General features: G+C 31.5%; 2 protein-coding genes across 4 annotated transcripts; one reads left to right on the top strand and one right to left on the bottom strand.

Moving 5' to 3' along the window:
• Positions 1–2,294: 2,294 nt before the first annotated feature.
• On the bottom strand, positions 2,295–4,759 carry LOC137811064 (uncharacterized). Its single transcript, XM_068612645.1, has one exon. It carries the CDS (start codon positions 4,419–4,421, stop codon positions 2,502–2,504), a length of 1,920 nt encoding a protein of 639 aa, XP_068468746.1. The 5' UTR covers positions 4,422–4,759; the 3' UTR covers positions 2,295–2,501.
• A 6,059-nt stretch (positions 4,760–10,818) lies between these two features.
• On the top strand, positions 10,819–18,812 carry LOC137811063 (diacylglycerol O-acyltransferase 2D). Of its 3 annotated transcripts, none has more exons than XR_011081022.1 (11): positions 10,819–11,338; positions 11,420–11,494; positions 11,568–11,653; positions 12,775–12,881; positions 12,969–13,124; positions 14,209–14,295; positions 15,536–15,628; positions 15,765–15,820; positions 16,338–16,435; positions 17,412–17,499; positions 18,302–18,812. XR_011081022.1 is itself a non-coding variant. In XM_068612644.1 (9 exons), the coding sequence occupies exons 1-9, from the start codon at positions 11,157–11,159 to the stop codon at positions 18,401–18,403; spliced, it is 981 nt and encodes a 326-aa protein (XP_068468745.1). In that variant the 5' UTR covers positions 10,819–11,156; the 3' UTR covers positions 18,404–18,812. The 3 variants fall into 3 exon arrangements, 1 of the variants encoding a protein (XP_068468745.1); XR_011081021.1 differs by having other exon boundaries at positions 15,765–15,876; XM_068612644.1 differs by lacking the exons at positions 15,536–15,628; positions 15,765–15,820.
• The last annotated feature ends 1,666 nt before the right edge of the window (positions 18,813–20,478 follow it).

The following is a 20,478-nucleotide window of genomic DNA, read 5'->3' as shown; positions in this document are numbered from 1 at the left end:
CTATAACATCATAAAATGGATGTTTCTTAGATGACAGTCCGGTAAAAGTTCCAGATGTTTCAGGTAACCTTTTCCCTGTGGTTTGAAAACTTTCATCATTATGAATTCTTTCATTTGCTGGCACTTTTGGTTAAACAATTTCAAATGATGAGTTCAAAATTGTCTCTTCATGCAACTTTATTTTCATATGTGCATTTTCTGCTCTTAACATACTTAATTCTTCTTCATTATTTTTTTAATATTTCAAATTCTTTTTGTAATTGCATCAACATTTCCATCGACATCATATTTTGATTATCTCCCTGCCTTTCACATTGCTCCTCTCCTCTACTCATATCTGCTTCAGCTTTTTAATTATCTCTCGGCACCCAACGGTGGACGCCAAAATGTTCTTGCAAAAGGGGTCGAGGACTCTTATTCAAGTTGATGACACAAACTTCACGGGTTGATCTCTCAGATTGGGCTTTCGGGTTTGGGCTCTCGACTTCTCCTTTCACGATGTTGCTCTCCAGGTTGGGCTTTCGGCTTCTCCTCTCACATTGTTGCTCTCCAGGTTGGGCTTTCAACTTCTCTTCTCACAGTTGGGTTTTCGGCTTCTCCTCTCACAGTTGGGTGTGTGTACCTGCAAGGCGCTCCGATGTCAAAGTCAGAAATAGTTTATATATTCATCAGATAAAATTCACTTTTACTTACCTTTTGGATGTACCTCTATTTATAAGGTTCTCTTATTGGACTTATAACTTATTTGGACCTTTCTTTTTGCACCACTTATTATTTTAAACACACCCATTAATTTGAACTTTATTAAATTGGACCTTGCTACAATGATTTTATATATATATATATATATATATATATATATATATATATATTATCATTTTCATATATATTTTTATATATATAGTTTTCGGCATAAACTCTCAGTATATTTATTTCGGTCACACCTCTCGGTACTACGTGTTTGTAATTTGTTTATATTCAACTTTTATCTTATGTAAAAAAAAATACTTTTAGCGCGAAAGAATGAATTAAATTAAAAAAATATTTAATTGATACTGTAATCTGTATACAAACCTCACCACAAAAACATCACTCCAAAACAGCCTACATTATAGCATCTAAACAAATGCACTGTAAAGAAGCTATACACCCTAATCAAACCCACGGAAAATTATGTTTTAAAAATAATCCATCAAACTCAAAAGCTTAAGATAAAAAAAAAAAGAAAAAATAACTAATATCAAAGAAGGTAATTTTTTTTTTTGAATTAGTGTTAAATTAAATTTAAATTAATAATAAAAGAGCATATTTGAAATAAAATTGATAAATAAATTAGTATATGTCAGTATAATTTAAATTCGTCTCCATATTAAAAAAAGTTAAATTAATCAGGTATGTAAGTATCGGTAATTGAGAAAGAAAAAGGTTTTATTTTATTGCGAGTTGAATGCACGTTCAAATGGAGTTAGTTAAACATACAGTTACTTTTTATTAATAAATCTACCGAATTAAGTTCATAAATACTTTTTAATATTTTAAACACATATTACTATTTATAAACTCGATGTTTCTTGACAAAATAAAGTTTAAAAAAAATAAAATTCAAGCAATATGAAACAAAATATGTACGTGTTTAATGAAAACAGATCTTATTTAAGGCTTTCACTTTCAAAGTTAATTTTGTTCACTGTGTTTTGTTATTACAAGAATATATACTAACCATGGGCAAAATAATGTTATTCATTTTCTTGATCACCTTTTAGACAATGGTGCAGGAATTCAGGATAAAAAGGGAGATATGATCCTTTTTCAAGGTTGGAATTGTTTGAATAGACTCTGTAGATCCTTGAATGTCATTTGAAGTTTTAAAGCCTTTTCACTATTTTTCTTCAAGATATACATTGCCTTCTAAAACATATCAACTCAAACTTCTCAATCGACTCTGTCAGGTTAATGCATTTATGCAGGTCAGCTTCAAAATTATGATGTGCTTGTGCAGAAAGAACATGAGGGTTAGAAATTTCCTCTAGCCAGCTTTCTCAACCTCACTAAACAAGTACCTACAACTACATCAAAGAAATACATGCATCAACTCCATTATTGCCAACCACAAATACTCTTTCACTCCCAACTTAATCTTCAACATTTTACAAAAAAACCCCAATAATCAAAATACCATTAACCTCTCATCAAGACACTATCTTTGTTGAAAAATTAGAGAGTACAGGTGCATAATAGAAACACACACGGCAAACGCATTTCCATGTAAATGGCATGGTTTCAGAGGGTGCATATTGGACATAAGGATCCACCAACCTTTTACATTTCTTAACAAATCAGTCAATTCATCCAACCTAACAAAATCTAAAATTTATAAATAAAATGTCAAGCATGTCATAGAAGATAGGGATAGGAAATTGTACCGTATATGTTGTGTTTCCAACTTTTTTGTATTATTTAGTAGCATAGCATCAGAAAAGAAATAAAAATTGAGTAACTAACTAATCCAGCACAACTAGATTCTGATATTCTGGCCCAGAAATTGCAGTTTCCATGGCTTCTAAGGGGCTTAGCTCCCCCTCCTTATCCATGAACAATGTGAGTAAATTCTTAGAAAAGCCACTAAGCAGTGCCACTCCTTTCGCAGTAGCTGGCACTGGGGTGGCCTTAGAGTCTCTCAGATTCCAAAAAATTATCTGAGGCACGACATCACCAAACCCTTTCTCTTCAAACTTCCTAGTGATTGCTTCGTAATCAGTCTCCCAAGGATTTTTTGAGGCTTGATCAAACTCCATGTCACTGAACACAAACAACCTCTTTATCATCTGATCCGGCCTCAGATTCCCACTCACGGCCACCTCCAACATGAGATCAAACACCTTCTGAAAATCAGTGTTCATCCCCCAATCCATGTCCCTCATAAACTGAGTCTTGGACTTGAGATCTTCCCCTTCAATCAAATGAAGATGAGGGTCAGCAGAGAAAGTCACAACCTTCCCCTTCCAAGGCTCCTCACACAACTCAGACACCAACAACCCCAATGCCACACTCACATCCATGGGCACCCCGTCCATACTCCCAGACACATCGCAAACAGCCAAACTACTCTTCATCTTTCCTTTCTTCACCAAATCATCTACAACCCTCTTCCACTGCAACTCAGCCACATCCCCACCATCCTCATCATTCAATGATTTTATGATCTCATGGGGAAGCAAAGCACCAGCAGCAATAGTAGTCTTCCCTGACTTCACATCCTCCAAGTAAGCCTTAAACCTCTCGGAATCATGCTTCACGAATTTCTCTTTATAAAATTTCATAGCCACAGAAGCAACCCTATTGTAACGAATCAAATCCCAACGATTGGCCCCAATAAACACCTCAGGTAACTCCAACACCTTCCTCAAAGGCACCAACACCTCCTTCCTCAACCGATCGCGAACTCTATAAGCATAATGCGCCTCCTCAACCCCCACGTATTCATTATACTCCTCACGAGGAAAAATCCTCTTCGCAATAGTTTCACACAACAAAGTGTGACGATCGAAAGATGAGTCCACAGAGGGACACCATTTCGCGGCAAGACTGACTTTCGTCACCGACCCAGATTTCAAAAACTCGAGATCCTTCCTCAAACACTCAGCAAAATGATCAGAGACACGATCGTCAAGGAATCGGAAATCTGGGTCGCTCGTATAACGATCAACGAGCTTCTTCGCCAATGCCACCTTTTTCTCTTCTCTGGCAACATGTGCAATTTCTTTCTCCGAAGACTCGGTTTTGTCCTTCGCCCCATCGACCCTTTCGTTCAAAGCCTCCGTTTTTCCCTTCTGCTTCTTCTCAGTCTTAGTTCCTTCCCTCCTGTCCCCCCCACGTTTTCTCTTAAGCCACTCTGTTTTCTGAATTTTGCGGGCATCGGAACCTTCTAGAAGGAGGTAAAGGATTTCGGGGAGGTCCTTGAAGTATCCGAAGTCAGCGAGGGAGGGGATGTTAGCAGCGAGGGTTTTGGGGTGGTGGCGGTGGAGCCATATCGCCGCGCCGTAGAAGTTACTGCGGTCGGACTTGCCGGTACCGCGTATGCCACGGAGGTTGCAGACGAGTTTTAGGGCGGTGAGGGGGCTCTGGTCCCACGCAAGTTCGAGTCTTTGGAGGAGGGTCTCTGGTGGAGTGTCCGGAACCACGTGGAAGAAGAAATCCAGACATGGGTTCCCCGTGGTGAGAAATGTTAGGGATGAATTTTCGGTTAGGGTCATGTTTGAGGTTGCTATGGTGTTGAATGCTGCCACCATTTGGTCCATGAAGGGGTCACTTGGAGTGGTGCTTGTGACTGCTGGGGCTGGGGCTGGGGCTCCTTGGGTTAGGGTTGCGGTGGGTTTCACGATGTAGAGTTCAGGTGGACCTATGAGGGTTGGGGTGCCCATCGTTTTGTGATGACAAAGATAATGGATGATGTGAATTTAGGGTTCTTGTGAATGAATTGTTGCTAAGAAACTAGAATTGAATGAAAGCTTTAGGTTTTGATGAGGTCGACTTATTCAAGGAAGCTGAAATTTTGGATTCTGGGGATGAAATGGACGCAGGTGTTACCACACAAACATTAGACGAAAGGTAAAAGTGGCCTTTTATGGGATTCGATGAAAACGATGATGGGAACATGGCTGTATTTATAGCTTACTCATTCCTTGGGAATCAAGTTTCCCAGAATAAGTTTAATAAGGTTCTATAAAACCCAAATTCATTAAATAAAATTTTAATGTTTTATTGCATTTTATTATCTATTACATTTTTATACTTTTTCTTTTATACTATAAAATTTATACTTTAATTTTCATGTTTTATTTGGTTTGAAGTTGATATTAAGATATAAAACTTTTATTCTTATGATTTATATTTAAAATCTTATATTTTATATTATATCAGTGTATTCCAATTGAGAGATCTTACCCTTTTACATGACATAAAATTCTCACAGTTTTAAGGTTAAGATTAATGTGAAAGTTATGAGGTCTTAATTTTCTTTTTAATGAATTTCACTTTGTCGCGTCGCTTATAAAATTTCTTTACAACTTTTAAATCATGATAAAATGGTATGATTCTCCAACAGAGATGTTCTTATAAGACTTTTATTTTATTTTATTAGGTTGATGATATTTAAATAGAGAAACATCTTTTTTATTCTCATGACTTAGGGTTTTAGATTTTACTTACTTTAATTATGTCAATATTCTCTAATTGAAAGGTTTTATAAGTTTTAGTCTTAAAGTATCACGGTATGTATAAACTTTATAATGGATATGTCCTAACAAAACTTGAATAAATAAGAATAAAATATTATTAAAGTGAAGGTCAATGAGGTTTGTAATGGAGTAAAAATTATATTGATGTATTCAACAGATTAATATCCACAAAAAATAAACTAAAACATTGCATTGTAATATTTTGAAAACTTTTTTTTGTAATTATTGTTAAAATCATTAATGATTGTTTTCAATTTTATAATCTATTAATATATGTAATAGAAGTTATATTAATTTACATAGATTTAAGAATTGAGCATTATAAAACCTCTTTATTAGCACATGATGCAATAACATAAATTTTAATATTTTGATCTTAAACAAATAAAAAATTGTTCACAAAAATATATTTTTTTTAAAACATGTGTTTATCAACATGTTGCAAGAAAAATACAGTTATTCTAAGTATTTTTTTATTTTAAATAAATTGTGTGAATCTTGTAATTATATTTTTCTATTTTTGTGTAATATTATTTATTGTGCTTAATATTTAAAATTAAAAAAACGAATTAATTAATTAACTAAAATTATAATATTATAGATAATTTTTTAGTTATAATATTATTCTTTATATGATTAAATTAATATTAAAATAGTATTTAAATATATTAATTCAATTATTAGTTAAAAAATAGAATATAAATAACAAAAATATTAAAGTATGAATCTTGTAATCTCTTTAAAAATGAAAAGGAGATGCTAAGAATAATATGACACAACCAAGTCCACAAATTAGAAAAAATTTATAAATAAGAAAGGAAGTTGAATTTTATTTATTTATTATCGATTTTCTTACGTAGAATAAAAAACTTATTAAATAAAAAACAATTTTAAATACTAAAAATAAGTAACTGAGTAAATTGGATATTATTTTAAAGAAAAAAAACATATTGATATCAAAATTAATTTATGTTATTAATAAATATTTTATAAATTAATATCTAGTTATTAAGATTTTAACTACAAACTTTGAAATTCAAAATAGTTAATAACTAAAATTTTTGATAGTTAACTAGATACTAATTTATAAATGTTATTAATAATAAAAATTATTTCTGATAATAATATTTTTTTAATCTCTAAAAATTATAATAAAAATTATTTCAGATAATAATATCTTTTTAATCTCTAAAAATTATAATTTAGTAAGTATAGTGACTGATTATTTTTTTATAAAGATTGATTTCTATTTATAATTTTCTTGTAGTTAAATAAACAAATAGGATTTATTTAATTATTTTTTACATACTTTATTTAGTTATTTATTAAAGTATAAAAAGTATGAAATTTAAATGTGACATTAAATACGAAAAAAATTATTTGTGTATACTAATTATACATTAATCAAAATATTTAATATTCATTAAGACATGCATTGAATACTAATAATTATGATTTTTTATAAATCATTAAGACATGAATACTAATAATTATGATATTTTTTTATAAATCATTAAGACATGCATTGAATACTAATAATTATGAATTTTTTTATAAATCATTAATGCATTGAATTTATGGGGACATATTTATTGTTGTGCATTTTAGTATTGATTAATGTAACCTCCAAAAAAATTTAAGTATTTCATCAACCATTAAAGAATAATTTCATGTTTTTAGAATTAAAATTAGTGTTGCTCAATGTTTTATATACAACTTTATTTACATATTTTTTTATAAATCATTTAATTTATTAATATATTATTGATATTTACTTTATTTTATTAGACATTAAACCCTTTTTTATTAAAATATTAAAGTTTGATTCAATTTTATTACTCTTTCTTGCAATTTTTTATTGTTCAAAAAGTAATATTAATGACTATAACAAATTGAAAAAATTGAAAAATGAAAAAAAATATAAAAAAAGTGTCACGCCAACCCGTCAACCTGTCAACCAGCCCTCTGATGGGGCGAGTTACAAATTCCAACTTGTATCACCTTGGTGGACTAGTGGCGGGTCTAGCCAAAATGGGTTGGACTAGCCCGTTTTCCCACTTTTGATTTAGAGATGTTGGAGAGATATATATATATATATATATATATATATATATATATAATATTATAGATTTTAAAAGCAACTATATTAGATTAATTATCCAAATCTAATAGGAAATTATTACTTTGGTTTGGTATGTTTGATAACATAACACTATGAATGGAATTTTTTGGGTGAAATAAATAGTTAAGATTTTTTTTTGCATATCTCGCTCAGGCAAGATAATCCTCACTCAAGTGAGAATAAAATGAAAAATAGGGTGTTCTTGAGTTTGTTTTCGCTCAAACAAGAAGGAATTTCGCCCAGGCGAGACCCATTTTTGTCAAAGCGAGAGAGAATCTCGCTCAAGCGAAAATGGGGTGCTCTGATGTTGATTTTCGCTGAAGCGAACTCATTCTCACTTAAACTAGATGATTTTCGCTCAAGCTATCCTAAAAAAGCTGAAAACTATAATTTTTAGTTTCGCTTTTAAAAGGCTGGATTATTCCTGTTTTATTATTTTTTTAATTTTACTGTATTATTTTATACACACACAAATCTATCCAAGAAATTACATAATGTCTCAGTTCTCGTGTTTTGATTTGTTTTCCACATACTTGAATTTCAAACTTAAGCCTTTTATTAATTTCTTTATTAAGTAGATTGAAAGATGCCTTTATTTATTTCAACTTTAAAGGAAATCTATAGGTATGGTGCTTTTAGAAGGACTTATCTTTTCTCCCGTGCTTTTTGCCTGAATCATTTATAAGTGCTTAATTTCAATAATATTTCATATTAAAATATAGGCACTTATGAGTATTAATTGTTAAATTACATAGAAAATAATTCCTAATTCATGAAGTTATACCTTTATTCAGGTTTCTAGCGAAGAATGAAGATGATAGAGCTAAGGAGGAATGATATAAGCTAAAAAGAGAAAGTTGGAAGGTTCCAAAACAAATAAAAGCGCCAAAAAGCCAAACTTGGTAATAGGGAATCTCGAATAAGCGAGCTCATTCTCGCTTGAGCGAGAATGCATCAGGCAAATTAGGTCATTTTTATGTTTTTATCAATAAGCTCATCAATGCGACGCAGGAAGTCACCTAACCCTATCAAATTGTATTAAATAAGGGGTTAGAGGCTCAACCATAGTGTGCCAAATTAAGAGGAAAACACCATTGAGTGACTTGTAATCCAATTGGGAGAATAAAAGGTGTAGGAAACATTAGAGGAGACAGCCGTCAAGGAGAAACATCTTGAATCTTCTTTTCATGTCATCCTTGTGTGTACTAGTCATCATGAGTGGCTAATTATATCCTTTGGGATTTGGAAATCTATTCGAACTCTTATGTATTGAGGTGATATTTAAATATGATATAATATTTTGTTCTTGATTGATTATTGGTATTGTTGTTTTGTTTCTAATTCCTGATTTAAAATCTTAAATCTGACTGAAAAATATTTTTAGGATTTTGACCTAAACAACAATACTTAACATATTTGAGTGTTAGGAATAGACTTGAATTGTTAATTGTTATTAACGTTTGAGCTTGCTTATAAGTTGTTTTTATAAATATGTAAGAAATCGATATTTGGAAAACTTTCTTAATAATTTTATATGCAAGGAAATGATATAAATAAATTTTATATCGGCGTCAATTTCAATCAAAGAACATAATGTTACCATGCTAATCAAAATACATAAGAGTGAGAAAAATGAAACCTAATCCCTATTTTTCCAACTTGAAACAACAAATTCTTTGTTTGTTTTCTTATTAATCATCGCCAACACAACCACTTTCAACACACTTTTAATTGTTCTGTTTCATATTTAGAAAGTATTGTACTTAATAATTCAAATGTTCCTTGTGGAGAGACAGAAGTATTAAGGGAATGGCCATAGGAATGGGCGCATCATGACATCGTAAGATGTCTCGCCCGAATGAATTAGTTGGTACTAGAAATGTTAGAAAAAGTGAAAGAAAAGAGTAATAAGAGGTGAAAAGAACAGGAGACAAATTATTACTTCTAACAAGGTTGTGCACTTGTCCTAAAAAGTCATCAATCATGAGGAAGATGGAGGAAAATGACTCGAATCTTTTGTGTCTGTGTCATATCATTAATTGATTTTCCTTCTCGATCACACATTCAAACACTTCAAAGCTTTTGGATTATCAATAATCATAATATCTAAATTGAAGGGAAAAAAATCAATCAATTTAAAATTATAAAAAAAAAATTATATTAAGAGTAAAACATATCATCTAGGTCTCTTGACGACGTGATGACAAATATACACCAGAGCTTTTATCTTGGAAATTTTCGAAAAGTTAACCTAAAATCAACAATGTTTCCAAATCAAAGATCTAAACATATTCTCAAATACAATCATCCAACTATAAAATACCTTTCAAATTTAATGTCAAACATAAAATGTGAAAAACTTACTATAACATCCAATTGTTGGAGTGTAACTTTCTCATAGTCATGTTCAACACCGAGAAAGTAAACTTATTTCAAAATTCCCAAAATATATAACTAGAGTACTTCAAGAAAGTAACACACTCTTTTACCATTAACTATTGTTTTAAGTTAGTAAATTGTTCAATATAAATATTTTTTTTGTATAATTAAAATATGCTTTTCAAAATTATATTTTTTAATTCATCAGCAATACCAATTAATTTGAATAAATTAATAAAAAAAATATAATTCTTAAAAAAGTGAACATGATTAATGTTGTTATTTGACCATAAAAGATAAAAACAATAACGAAAGAAACGAGTTTATTAGTTAAATTTTAAATTAAGCATTAAAAATAGTAACTTACAAATATTGAGAAAGGAAAAATGATACTTTATTTAAATTTATAATCATAATTGCTAAGTTGAAATTTTAGTCTCTCTATTTAGTAATTTTAATTTTAAATATTTTAAATTTTTAATACATTTAGTTTAGTTTAATTAAATCTTAAATATTGTATTGGGTCGAGAAGTTGGAAGACAGGTAAACAAAAAGGTTGACCGAAAAACATAAATCAAATAAAAATAAGAAAAAGGATAAAAAACAGAAAGGGTGTATTTAAAGAAACTAGGTGCAAAGAGAAAAAAACTCAGTTGAGTTTAAAGTTCAATAAGAAAGTGTTATAAATAGATGATCAACCCAAGAGGTAAGTAAAATGAATTTATCTGATAATTAAGTAATACCAATTCTGACTTTGACATCAGAGCATACCCACTCGTGAGAGGAGATCGAGACCAAGAACTGAGAAATTCAGTTGACATAGCCCAGAGAACTTAGACTCTACAAGTCATCTAAGCCCAAGCCTAAAACAGAAAAACAACAAACCGAGAGAAGATTGTTTCTATGTCATAGCAAGAACATATATGTAAGACCCAATTTATTTAGGTTAAAAGATATGATTTTAAAATAAATGGAGAATGAAAATATTTTTAAAAATATATTAAAATAATTTATTTTTTACTGATTTAAAATTTCATCTCTTCAAACTTCTAAACAATCTACCTTGTTATTGAGATTCTTAGTTGATCTTTCATATTTCAACAATCATATTACACCAACAAAGAGTTATCAATGAATAGATTAAAACTTTTATTTCTTATATAGTTTATTCTATCTTTTTTTTAGTGGTAGAGTTTTATAATCTATATGTTTGAGTCAAATAAGGAATGCGAATATCCTAACAATTTTGAACAAGTGAAGATATTGGTGTATGAGTTGAAGCTTTGGAGATACTATGAGCTTATTTTGGAAGTTGTAAATACTATAGTTGTTTCTCGAGGTAGTTGATTCTATCAGCGTGCTCGCGCACTTTGTTACTCCAAACGACGCGGTTCCCTCACACCCTCGGAGCTCGGACTATGGCGGCCACTGACGACGGAGGCGCGGCGGAGAAATTCATAAGCGGGAGAGAAGAATTCGGCGACTCATCCAACACGTTCAGCGCGATTCTAGCAATGGCGCTGTGGCTTGGAGCTATTCACTTCAACATTGCCATCATCCTCTTCGCGCTCTTCTTCCTTCCTCTCCCAAAATTACTCTCGTTCGTTTTCTATCTCTCTCTAAATCGCCGTTCTTCATTTTTTGATTCACTTTAATTGAGTTTTGGTGTTTCGTGTGCCAGGGTTTTTGGTTTTCTGTTTGTGTTTTCGGTGCTTCCTATCGACGAGAAGAGCAGATTTGGCCGAAAATTGTCGAGGTAGTTTTTCGACCTCGTTACCTTTTCGTTTTTCACAAAGAACGGTTCGAATCTCTCTATTTGTACATTTCAGGTACATATGCAAACACGCTTGCAATTATTTTCCCATCACGCTTCACGTAGAGGATATGAAAGCCTTTCATCCTAACCGTGCTTATGGTTAGTTTACGCTCCTTCTTCCCAGCCTAAGATGAATTTATCTTGAAATGGAGAGATAAATTAGAAAAAACTGAACGATTTTGATTCAGTGGGCGGAGTTGTTTTTTGGTTCCTTGCCTTTGCTTTAGGAAGCAACATAACTCTTAGGAAAGTGGGACGATAGAAGAATGAAGGTTTAAATCTTCATTTCCTGGAATGGCTGATTCGTGAAAAGTTTATCGAATCCAAAGATAATTAATCAAATGGTGAAATCCTATTTCGGTTGTGATTAGCGAAGTGACTGCAATCTTGCAATGGACGTTACAAATTTTAGTCTAACTTAAGCTTATCTGTCCTCTTTCCTGTTGCAGATGCAGCAGAGAAATGTCTTTTTATTCTTTATTTACAAGTGTAATCTTATTATTATTGTTTTTATTTTGCTTAACCCAATGCTCCTTGATGTGCCTCTGCATAGGGTCCTATCTTGTATGGGACTTTTCTTTTTTGTGTTGTTTATTGCTATAACCGACAATTAGGATCAGTTAAATTTCATGAAATTTCTACTTTTGTACCTTTTCCTTCCCCAAATGGATTTTTGCTTATCTGTACAAAATTAGGCTAACCATTAAATATTTACTATTAAGATTTCGTGTTCTGTTGGCTGCATTGACCATCTTTGCATTTCTGTATTTCACCATTTAATATTTAGGATAGAGCTTCTCATAAAACTACATATATTCTTTTAATTAAAACCTCACATATGATGCTAACCGTCCTTATTGAAATAACTTCTCGCTTAACCTTGAAATGAACTGGATAAATTATATGATTAAGTTTTAAGCAAGCACAGTCTCTGATTTGCCTCAGTTGCTGGAGATCTGCATATATGTCATTAGGACAATTTACAATATACTTTCTCGTTGGTTAAGCCAAAGATAATTCCTATAATTGCTTTCTATGAAAGAAAAACTCACTGTTTCTTTAATTTTTTTAGTTTTCCTGGTTATTTTGCTCCTATGCTTGAATAGGGTTTTAAGTTAATTTGGCAGCAAATTTGGCCCAATAAGTCATTAGAATTCTGTTTAATTGTATCTTTTTGTTCGTGGCTCTTTTAAAGTAACAACAGTGTGCCCAACATGCAGTTTTTGGTTATGAACCACATTCAGTTTTGCCAATTGGCATTGTTGCACTAGCTGACCACACAGGTTTCATGCCTCTTCAAAAAGTTAGAGTTCTTGCTAGCAGCACGGTAAACTTTTACTTGGGACCTTGTAAAGATGAATTATGGTAATTGAGGATTTCATTTCATGTTTTTCTCTTCACATTTAATGGATAGGTGTTCTACACACCATTTTTGAGACACATATGGACATGGTTGGGTCTTACACCAGCAACAAAGAAAAATTTTATCTCCTTGCTCGCGTCTGGCCATAGTTGCATTTTAACACCTGGTGGAGTGCAAGAGACATTCCTCATGCAGCATGGCATTGAGGTGCATTGCTTTTCACTTCTCTTACTCAATGCTTACGTGATTTTTTTTTACTAAATTAAAAGTTCTATATAATGTACCATTTTGTATTGGTTTACATTTAAGTAATTGAATCAGATGTTCAGGTTGTGGATGCCAAGTTTAATAATACAACAGTTGGTGCATGCAATTTTCCCAGCTTTTGTGTCACTGGGGCTCAACTGAGAATTCCATGTGTTTCAAATTTCAATAGTATATTAATTTTTGTTTCCTATTATCTGTCGTATATATGTAGTCTTAAGGGAGGAAAGAGAAATGCAGTTCGTTTACTTCATTTAGTCTGAGTTTTATGATCAATAACCTGAAAATTCAGCCTACTTATTCTATTTCCGGCATGCCAATCACACTTGAGCTATGTCTAGGTGTGATAAACAAAATCTTGTTTAATTGACGATAAAAGATGGTGAATGCACAAATATCAGTACAAAAATGTGTATATATATGTGTGAGAAGGAATCGAATGATATCAATGTAATTTACACCAACTACCATCACTTACTTTATACAAAATATAATTTTAATCAATCCAACTGTTGAATATAACTATGTATTATGTTGATTGTGTGTTAAATTTTATAAAAAATAAACAAAAATGAGATGATAATAAAATTATTCATATTTGTGTATATTTTAAGAAGCATATGTCCCGTCAATTTTGATATATATAAATGGAGTATCAAATAATTGTGGATTAAAATAAATTTTCGTAGGCATAATTTATATTTATGTAAAGAAACTTTCAATCTAAGGATAAATTTTGAGAATAAACTTCTAATTAAAAGTTGTTGAATATTGTAATAGTTGGGGTAAGTTACATCAATGTTATTTGTTCCTTCTATATAATTTTGTTTTCTAGCCTCCACCAAGTATGCTTCTTCTACTATAGGGATACTGTCCAATAAGCTTTGGTTCTTGGCCATGCTGATTTTTTTTACTTTATAAATATAGTCATACTTAAAAATAGGCCTTTTAAGAATTACTTTGCTCTATTCAATGTATAACCATTTCATAGAAATAACAAAGCTGCTTGAAACTCTTCTCTTTGTAGATCGCTTTCCTTAAGGCCCGAAGAGGATTTGTCCGCATAGCAATGGTGAAAGGCCTACCTTTGGTTCCAGTTTTCTGCTTTGGTCAGGTATTTGTTGCTGATGGAATCAAATTTCAGTTTACTGTGCTACAATCATTTGTATTTGTCCCTTTCTCTCTCTAGATTTCTTCAACTCATTTTCTTATATCAGGAACCATAGTTTCCAATATGGTATATCATTGAGCTCCTTTTTTATTTATGGATGTATTCATGATGGCTTCCTCTGATGTTTTTCTCTTGGATTCCAATCAAGCTTGATGATAACAATTTCCCTCAATTGAAATAGTAAGTTGAAGCTGTGATTTGAGACCGCAAGCTTCAATTTTTCATGTGAATTCTTCCATGTCATCCCGTTTTAATCAAAAGAAGATTGTGAAACTGGAAGTGAATCCAGCATGTCTAGAGTGGAATCACAGGAATCTCCCTCTATCATGACTTCTCTCATCTCTATGATTCTCTCCGCTTGCGTAGTTGGATTCTATCATTCTTAGCAAGTTTAGGAGAAAATGCACATTCACTACCATGCTCTCACTCATGCGCAGAATCACATCAATTCTTCTAGGACATTGTCAGGTGAAAAGGGAAAATAAATTTGAGTTTCTTCTTTGGATGGAATCCGTTGCTGATGTGCTAGTGCCTATTGGCGACCTATCTCTCCTCCCGATCACCTAAATGGTGTTTTGGGTGGACTACCCAATAAATAAGACTCATTTGTTACCTCTGTGCTAAGTTGTCTTGATCCTATTTCAATCAGAGATTGAATCCTTTTTGTTGGCTCACAAAGCTCAAAAGGCAAAGCACAAGAATCTGTCTGTCTCTCTCTCTCTCACTAAGTCGATCTCGGTAAATGTTGCACAAGTTCTAACTTCAGTTCAACTACCTCAGTTTAAGTGGCACGGGTTCAAACATCTACCAAGTATAGTTTCCTACTGGTGACTATCAAAATGCAACTCAAGATTGTGGTAACAGTTTTAGCGGATCATGTGGAGGACACTAGCCCTCAGTCTCCAGTCCAATGACAAATATGTCACAAGACAAGACATGAGGTCTCCATCTATTATTACCAAGGGCTGGGACCTCTAATGTCCAACTTTTTCCTTTTGGCTATGGTTCTGGCTTTCCAAGCTAATGTTCCTTCGATACTTCATCTCAGTGTAGCCATTCCATGCCCAATGCCCCTTCACATCAGTATTGTAGAAATGCTGACCAAAGTTGCATATAATCAATTGCTGCATCTCCACAATTGACACAGGCCTTACTTACGGGCTTTGAGATTTATTATTTTCAGATTCTTGCACCACCGATCATGTTACATCTGACCCATGCACCCTATTCAAAGCACTCCCTTGTGAAGATCAGTTCAAGTCGTCATGAGGAATAGGCAAGTCTGTCCATCAAATCAATTAATTTACACACTTCTTTGGTCCTCAAAAGTTTACACCTTATTCCTGACACTAAGAACTTTGTTGGCATAATTCATTGAATTTCTTCTCTTCAACTGTTTTCTTAAATGGCAGGACTGGTATACAGTGCAGCAGCTGGCATGCACTCTGGGACACGATGAACTGTACAGGTTCACAATTATTGTCAATTTGTCATTCCAAGAGATGATCCTCTTGCTAGTCCCCAGTATGTAGAATTCCTAGATTTTATCCTCTACCTTTTTTGCAGTATATACTACTGTCTGTATCTCCTACGTTTTGCTCCTGTAATTCCTAGACATGTTAGTTCACCCACTGCGCTTAGTTCATTTGTGAATTGGCATTGTTAACTCGGGCATCTTCATCATGACGCAAAGCAAAAAGTTATGCCACTTTGCAATATACCCAGGCCTAATAAATATGCCAATGGTTTTGCGCCTTATTGTCTGAGAAAGACCCATTACCATCCCTTTTCCCAATCCACTATGATATACTCCTAACTTCTTGAACTCTGGTGGCTATCGGTGACATTTGGGGACCTTTAGCTGTAGATTCTTCTGTGGCTATAGGCTTTCTCACTACTATAGATACTTGTTTTGTTGTGACATTTCTTTGCATATACAGTACAACTTGAAGATAATTATCCTTTTTGCTATAACTTTTTTGTAGTCAAATGTCTATAAGTGGTGGAAACCAGGTGGGAAGTTCTTCCTGAAAGTTGCAAGGGCTATCAAATTCACCCCAATATGTTTTTGGGGAATTTTCGGGTGAGTGTTTCTTTGGTGACAACCTGCAAGTTTTTCTCATTACAGCTGTTTTCACTAGCTAAGTTGCTAAGGGTTCTTCAAAAAGGAATGAATCCAACTAATATTTTATGCTTGAAGTTGAGGTTGTGAAATTGCTTAAATTGGAGAGAATGAAACGTGCAATATAATAATCCGACTGTAAAATGTGAAATCGTGTCTTCCACATTTAAAATGTTATGGAGGATGGATAGAGGTGAGAGAAGTTAATTTCGGCTATACAAATATTCAAGGATTGATGAAAATTTTCACTTAACTTTAATCTTAGCCACTCATTTTGGCTATATGATCAAGATTAATTTCTTACTTGTTCTCACCTAATAATATTAAGCTAATACTTGAAGAAACAATAGTCAAATGAATTGTTCGAGTTTTCTTGGGAATAAGCTTAAAATATTTGCTAAATGTGATTGAAAAGGTGGATTCAAATGATATTATGTATGATGTATGTCTTTCCCCGATCGGTTTTTTTAATAGAATAAATTGCACAGACCACCCAAAGTTTCTTGAAATTACCCGAACTTTCTCTATTTTTTTTTTTCTATCCTACAATAATTCTTTGCATGTTTAAAAAACATTACAACGACATCTTTTACACACCACACTATTTCCCCTTAATTGTTTGAAAAATATTTCAGTGAGTTTTCCTATATGAAAGGTTGATGTAAAGGTAAAAAATGCTGAGGAAATTTGTGCAAGTTCACGATATTTTAGAGATAGTTAATGGAATTCACTTTTTTTTCATAACTTGCAAGCTTTTGGTGTGTGAAAATATTCATTCTATGTTGAAGACACTCGCACAGCATTGAGTAATTGATCTGAGACATATAGTCATTTATTGGTACAGAAGTATAGAGTATGAACTAGCTAGCATGGACGTTTCTGTTTTTATTATTAGCTTTTATTTTTATAAAGCAGATTTTCTTATATCCTTTTTCAGGTCTCCATTACCGTTCAGATATCCGATGCATGTGGTGGTGGGAAGACCAATTGAGCTCACAAAGAACCCCGACCCTACCACCGAGGAGGTATGTGCCTATTGGGCAGCGTTTATGTTAAAAAGAATTCACGAGGATCCAGTTATTTAGATCCACTCCCTAGTTAAAATACCTCATTAAATTCTTTTGTTAAATTGTAGCAAAGATGGTAGTGAAAGGAAGTTGGATTAATTAAACAATAAACTTGCGTCTGGTTTGATCGATTAGTCTTATCCTTGGCTATAGTGTTTGAGTAAAAGATGCAATCTCCCCTATATAACAAACTACAATCTTCCTTCTCAGTAGGATCACCCCCATTTTGTGATACAAATATTCTGGGTATATATATATATCAAGCACTACCAATATTATTTTCTTGTCAATTAATTATTTATTTATCCAAAGACGACTTCTGTTTTCCTTATTTTATTTAATCGAATGATCAAATTTATTCCATTAACATAAGGCATAAGGGAATTTACAAAATGACTAGTTAATAATCTTGTATTAGCTAAACTAATTTTTTATTTTTCAAAAGTAAATTTCAAATGTCTGAATTTTATATTTTAATCTATATTTTTAATGAATTAAACCAGCTTTTATCGATCAAACTAACTTTCTCTTAGATATGTTTTTAATTTATATTTTTTGTATATATCTCTAACACCTAAAAGTATGCGTTCAATCCATTGAATACTTGTCTATAGAGTTTCATAACTTGATTATCAATACTGCCAAGATGATGAATTGTTTCTATATGGGAATTCTTGTTACTGTATGATTGATATCTTCAAATATTGGGGTTCAGTTGGCTGAATTTCTAACCTCTTTCATTATTTAAACCTGCATTTAGGTTGCTATGATACATGGTAAGTTTGTGGAAGCACTTCAAGATCTCTTTGAAAGACACAAAGCTCTGGCTGGCTATCCAAACCTTGAATTAAGAATTGTTTGAACCAGGCCTCAATAATGTACCATATTTTCAATGGTTTATTTATTTATTATTTTTGGGGGGATGGAGTTGGTAAATGTAAGTTGGGTTATAAATTGCTTGTAATACGAGCAACTACCATCTTCGGAATAAAATTGAAGAATAAAGGGTAATGAGGTAGTTGCCATCTTTGGTTAGGTTTATGTATTATTTTTTAGTATAAATAATAGATTTCAGTTCATGGACATGTTTATACGTAGCCTTGATATGGTGAATGCTGTCAAGTATTGGTTAGTCTGGGAACCTAAAACTAAGTGTTGATTAGACCAACCGGGTTTAATTGGGCTGAATTTGTATAAACCAGGTTGACTCTGATCGGATTCTATGTACACATTTAACAATATAAAAGAAATACTTAATACGATTTAATAAATGCTTTATAGTATAGTATCTTTAAAAAATGATGCCAATTTTCTTTCAAATTTTAGTTTTAATTTTGTCTCTATTTTTTATGTTTCACCGTTTCATTTCAATTTTATTATAGTTATTTTTCTTATTTTAATGACAACACTGCCTGTTTTAAAGCATTATCCAATAGGGGTGATCCGGAAAATAACTCGAAAATTTATTTATTTATTTTTAAATTGGGACATTTATAAGATATGTTTATCTATATTTTAACTTTGTCCAAAATTTTGATAAAGGTAGTAAGTTTATTTGTTAATACAATATATTAATTTTAATTTTAATATTATATATGATTAAAATGTAGAACTTTAAAAATATACAGCTACACTTAAAATGTATATTTTACAAAATATATTTTAAGATAAATTTTATAAATAAAAATATAATATAATGTGCTGAAAAGTTGTATTATTAAAATATAAATGTTTGAAAAACTATACATTTTAAGAGAATATATTACATTAAGATGATTGAATGGACTTCAAATCAACCTAAATTCATCCTAAAATATACAGAAATTTTCTTAAGGTTTGAATCAATCAAATATTCCTTTATGTCAAACTGTTAGTTAGTGAAATAGGTTGATCTCACATTTTGATTTTCTTTTATCTAAATATTAGTAATGTTCTCTTGTAGTTTTGATATATTCTATTTTACCTATTTTTATTTCTTCATCATTATATATATATATACTAATATTGTTTTGAAAATTAAAACAATATTTAAATTGTTAAATTTTATGAAATAATTAGTTAATTGTATTATATATTTTAATCATCATTATAAAGAAAGAATTATTCCCTCCAGTCCTTATTATAAGACATTTTAATCGTACATACTAATAAAATCAATTAATTTAGTTGATTTTTTAAAAATATTACCAATGTACAAAATTATTTTTTATCGATGATTTTTAAAATTTGCTTCTCACTATTCATTAATACAAAACACAAATACTTAAAATATTTATTCGTGATAAACAAGAAAAAAAATTAAAGTTGTATAAAATTATAAAATACCTTATGAAAGGGACTAAATTTCTTCTAAATTTTGTCTGAGAACTGAAGGGAATATTAATTACTCTTCTTAATGTAATCTCACTAAAGAAAGTTTTAGAAATAAATACTAAAAAAATGTCATTGAAATTCAAATGTCTTAAAAGTTGTGCTTTTAATTTTCTTTAAAATGTTTTAGATTAAATTAAAATACAAGTTCAAACAGTTTTTCTTCTCCATTTGAATCTCGTAAACAACGGATACTAGTAGTTTAACAGAAAATAGAGAGAACCAAGTGAATTAATAGCACTAAATGGGAGAATGAAAGAGTAATTGCATACTCTATATTGGTAGAGAATAAAAAGGTTGAACTAACATTCTAAAGTAAATTTATAAAGAAGATAGATTAAAATGTGTAATAGAAAACGTTAGGGACGAATATTAATTTAATTATACAAAAGCAAAAAATTAGTTTATATAAATTTTTGGTTTCAGTCTGATTTAGACTCTAATAAATTGGCTACTTGGTATGAAATACTCTTGTATCTCTTATGATGGTGGGATAGATGTGATCAACTCCATTATTTTGAAGATTTTGCTAATGGGTGTTAGTATGGTCCTCCCACTTATATTTTC

The sequence above is a fragment of the Phaseolus vulgaris genome, chromosome 2 (assembly GCF_000499845.2).
Source record: "Phaseolus vulgaris cultivar G19833 chromosome 2, P. vulgaris v2.0, whole genome shotgun sequence".
NCBI classification, from domain to species: Eukaryota; Viridiplantae; Streptophyta; class Magnoliopsida; order Fabales; family Fabaceae; genus Phaseolus; species Phaseolus vulgaris.
This window is presented reverse-complemented; position numbering and strand designations above follow the sequence as displayed.

What these genes read in the sequence shown, in the direction of transcription:
- LOC137811063 (XM_068612644.1), top strand. Translation starts at nt 11,157, where the DNA reads ATGGCGGCCACTGACGACGGAGGCGCGGCGGAGAAATTCATAAGCGGG. An exon ending in TCATGCAGCATGGCATTGAG is followed by an intron (nt 13,125 to 14,208) that starts GTGCATTGCTTT and finishes TTCTCTTTGTAG; the next exon opens with ATCGCTTTCCTTAAGGCCCG. An exon ending in CAGTTTTCTGCTTTGGTCAG is followed by an intron (nt 14,296 to 16,337) that starts GTATTTGTTGCT and finishes ACTTTTTTGTAG; the next exon opens with TCAAATGTCTATAAGTGGTG.
- LOC137811064 (XM_068612645.1), bottom strand. Translation starts at nt 4,421, where the DNA reads ATGGGCACCCCAACCCTCATAGGTCCACCTGAACTCTACATCGTGAAA.